The sequence below is a fragment of the Marmota marmota genome, unplaced genomic scaffold, assembly GCF_001458135.2.
Source record: "Marmota marmota marmota unplaced genomic scaffold, marMar, whole genome shotgun sequence".
NCBI classification, from domain to species: domain Eukaryota; kingdom Metazoa; phylum Chordata; class Mammalia; order Rodentia; family Sciuridae; genus Marmota; species Marmota marmota.
Genome location: NW_026008674.1, coordinates 1 through 3,560, shown reverse-complemented (window position 1 = coordinate 3,560; position 3,560 = coordinate 1). Strand labels below are relative to the sequence as shown.

Below are 3,560 nucleotides of genomic sequence, written 5' to 3'. Positions count from 1 at the left end.
TAGTCTTTGACATATAAGCCAACATAAGGCCCAGAGCCTACCACAGGTCAAACCTCAAAATGGCAAATTGGAGTCTGTCCAAATTTGTTGTTGTATTGAAAATATTTGAAATATTTGGACCATCAGCCAGGCCTGAACATATCTATCACACAGGATTTTGTAACAGGATTTGACACACACTATTAAGTGTTTGCTTAGTCCTCCTAGATATTAATGGTGCACTGAAAGGGATATTCAGTCTTCTGGTAGATCCTTTCCTTCTGAAGAGAAGTTTACAAAGTTTGTACCAGAGCTTCAAGTCACAAGACAGTCTGGGTTGGTTACTGCCTTTGCACATAATCACCTTTCAAAGCACGGGGTAATACAAGGATAATGTTCATTTATCTGGTAACTCCGGTTATAAGAAACACTCAGACAGCGTTTAACTTCTACTGGTATTGCTAGGGACATCCCAACACCAGTCTGTATGTGCCCAAGGCCCTGAACACTGGTTTGGAAGCCAGCAGGACATGTCTGTAGTGTGTAAGACGACGTGTGTGTGGTAGATACAATCTGCTGACAGCTTGGTTGTTCTGATACAGGATGGCGATATTGCAGTGAGGTCTGCTGAGTCTGAGGGAGATACTGAGGTTGCTGAAAATGGACCGGCCGTGAGGGCTGGGAGGCTGTCTGGAACACACCTAGTTGTGCTGACTGAGGGCCTGCCTGTCCTCTCTGTTTGTCTGCTTCTTTTACATCATTATCATGAGCAATCAACAGTCGTTCAATACACTGCACTAAGAAATCCCAGGAGTAAGCAGTAAGACGATGCAGTCTTGTAGGCCACGTTGGAGAAAGACGAAGTATAATCCTCGAAGAAGCCACACATGCAGCAGCTACTAAAGAAGGTGCATAATTTAGAAAGGCATAATCTTGCAGAGATACTTCCAGGAAGTAATCTGCATATTTGGCCATGTAGAGTTTAGTTTTTTCCAAGCAAATCATTGGCCAGCCATCATGAAGATCTGTTTCATGTACTGCTTCTGAGAGATAATACTCGATAAAGTGGGCAGCTGTTGGAAGGCAGAGGTTCCACTGAAAGGTTTCTAATAATAATAGTTCCATATGTAGCAAATTTTGTTTTGTTAATACTAGATTCATATTAGTCATACAACCCAGACTGTTGAGCTGCTCCAGCTTAGGCACACTATCTTCTTTTTCTTCAAATTTACTTGCTAGAAGCAGACAGGAAAGCGCAACTAAATGCAGCTGCTGGATAGAGATGTCATAGCGATCCATAAACAGGTCCAGCAAATAGACAGCAAGATGTCGGGCCGAAGGGCAGAGTGTGAAGCGATTGCTCACAATGGCAATCAAATCAGCAAAATACCTTCTGAGACTTAGTTGAGGGGACTGGCCTTTGTAGGAGGGCAACTTCAGCTCCTTGTACCGAAGCGCTTGGTGAATATCAGCAGCCAGTTGTCCTCGCCACCACTGCCCCTCCAGCTCCATGAGACTCGGCGGCGCGCCTAGCCAGACGCGGCAACTTCAGTCCGGAACCGCGGCCTTCACAGCACCAGCCCCGCCGGCGTGCGGGGGACCCGGGCCCCGCTCATGCTGCGGACAGTCGGACAGTCGGCAGCGACGCGCCGGCCTCAGCTCGGGCCCAGCGCCGGGGCGCTCCCGCCGCCCATTGTTCAAGGATAACAAGTTTCAAACATAGGATTAATATTCTGATACCTTAAAAATAAAATTACTAATTTATAATATCTATTATGTTACACATTTAATCCATATTATTGATTGACATAAACATATGTCATTGTCTGTGTAATTTTAAAGTTATTGCAGTGATAGTTGACTTTAAATTTAAGATGTAATTTTTTAACGAGTGGACTCAGCAAATGATCAAGGACTCCCAGAGATAAAAGCATATGATCCTTAACTCTGGGCAAAATCTTAGTGCTTATTACTTGTAGAAACTTATCATTCCTACTGCTTCATTTTTGAGCCAGTAAAATTTTGTCAAAAGAGAAATTCTACATGGCACTTGCTACATGTACAGTGCTTCTCTTTTCATATCCGTGGGCCAAAGGATGTCTTATTTCTCCTGGACAAAAGTTCACAATTAAACAATTTTGTTTCACCTTATGGAAACCAAGAAAATGGAGTTGAGTGAATAGTGGTAAAGATGGATTTGATTTCAGTTTAGCACCTCGAACCTGCAGATGCTCAGATAGTCAAAAAGAAGGCTGGAGCAGGGCTCCATGGAGATCTCTGTTGTTTCTTTTAAGGAAAAATCTTAAATCCTCTGCACTTGATATGTTCAGTGATGTAAATTGGCCAATATTCTTTACACTACCAGAACACATAGTATTGCAGGTTGAGTTCTCCAGACACTGACACAGAGTTTGGGAAGCAGGACTTTTCCTAGAAATTGACACCCAGTAAAGAAAAGTTGAAAATGCAGAATTGGGCAGAGGAAGAGGTTGAATTGCAGTGTAGTCCCCCAAAACACCATGAACCCAGCAGGGAGCTCTGGAGCAAGAAGTGCTCCACTGAGTTGCAGACTGCAATGTTACCTCCACATCACTCACTGGCAGGGCTCCCTCAGGAAGGGTACAACCTTGAGGAAGGAGGCTCTCCACCTTCAGGAGCTGGAGGCCCAGGCTGACCCCACTCCCCAGCTGGGCCCAAGTGCTTCCTTCAGGGATCTGGTTGGCTCACCTCCACATCTACCACCCAGACCTATCAGTTATTCTTCCTGATTTGCCAGTTTATTGCTTACATGGGTATAAGTAGCAAATCACATTTATACATTGGATGAAGTACTTTTATAGAAAAGATTAATTTTGCATTCAAAGAAATGCACAATACATATGAATATGTAACATTTTTCTATTTCAGGTCAGTACTTGCCCAAGAAATTCCATGTCCTAAATTTACTATATTCTTTCCCTACTCATTCAAAACTATTCTATTAAATTCATTACAGCACACTGTGTAGGGTGCTGTTATTTATCACAAATAAAACTACAGAGCAAGTAGTTCTTCCTGAGATTCATTATCTCAAATTGACACTAATCAAAAAATCCATATAAAAAAGTGACCAAGTGGAAATGTTAAAGATGATGACTATCTATCTGCAAAGCTCTCCACACCCAAGCCCTAAAATTAATAAAGATGGCCTGGAATCAGCATTGTAAGAAAGCAAAAATTTATTCTAAAAGATCACAGGAATACCCAAGGGCTACTTCTAATGTTAATAGATGTTTAATATCAAATATTTCTCAAAAATTAGAGTCAAAGAACTTTGGTCATCAGGTCAATCATTTGATTCACTTGCTAAGGAATATTCAATAAGACACTTCCTGCTTGTCATTTATTAAATTCATATGCACACTAGACTATATTTTTAGACCCTTCTTTAGTTTAGTTGATCCTTATACTATCCTTATACTAATACTGTATTAATGAATACCATAGCAAGTCTTCTCTTGATCTTCTTGTTTTTCAAATTCATCTTAGCTATTTGGTCCCATACCCTCCACAAAAAAAAAAAAAAAAAAAAAAAAAAAATT

At 41.3% G+C, this 3,560-nt stretch overlaps 1 protein-coding gene across 2 annotated transcripts; it reads right to left on the bottom strand.

The window, feature by feature from the left end:
* On the bottom strand, positions 1-1,677 carry LOC107134734 (cyclin-J-like). Of its 2 annotated transcripts, XM_048797726.1 has the most exons (2): positions 912-1,677; positions 7-875 (listed from the first exon to the last, which is right to left on the bottom strand). In XM_048797726.1, exons 1-2 carry the CDS (start codon positions 1,489-1,491, stop codon positions 340-342), a joined length of 1,116 nt encoding a protein of 371 aa, XP_048653683.1. In that variant the 5' UTR covers positions 1,492-1,677; the 3' UTR covers positions 7-339. The 2 variants fall into 2 exon arrangements, with proteins under 2 accessions (XP_048653682.1, XP_048653683.1); XM_048797725.1 differs by having other exon boundaries at positions 1-1,677.
* Positions 1,678-3,560: the final 1,883 nt, after the last annotated feature.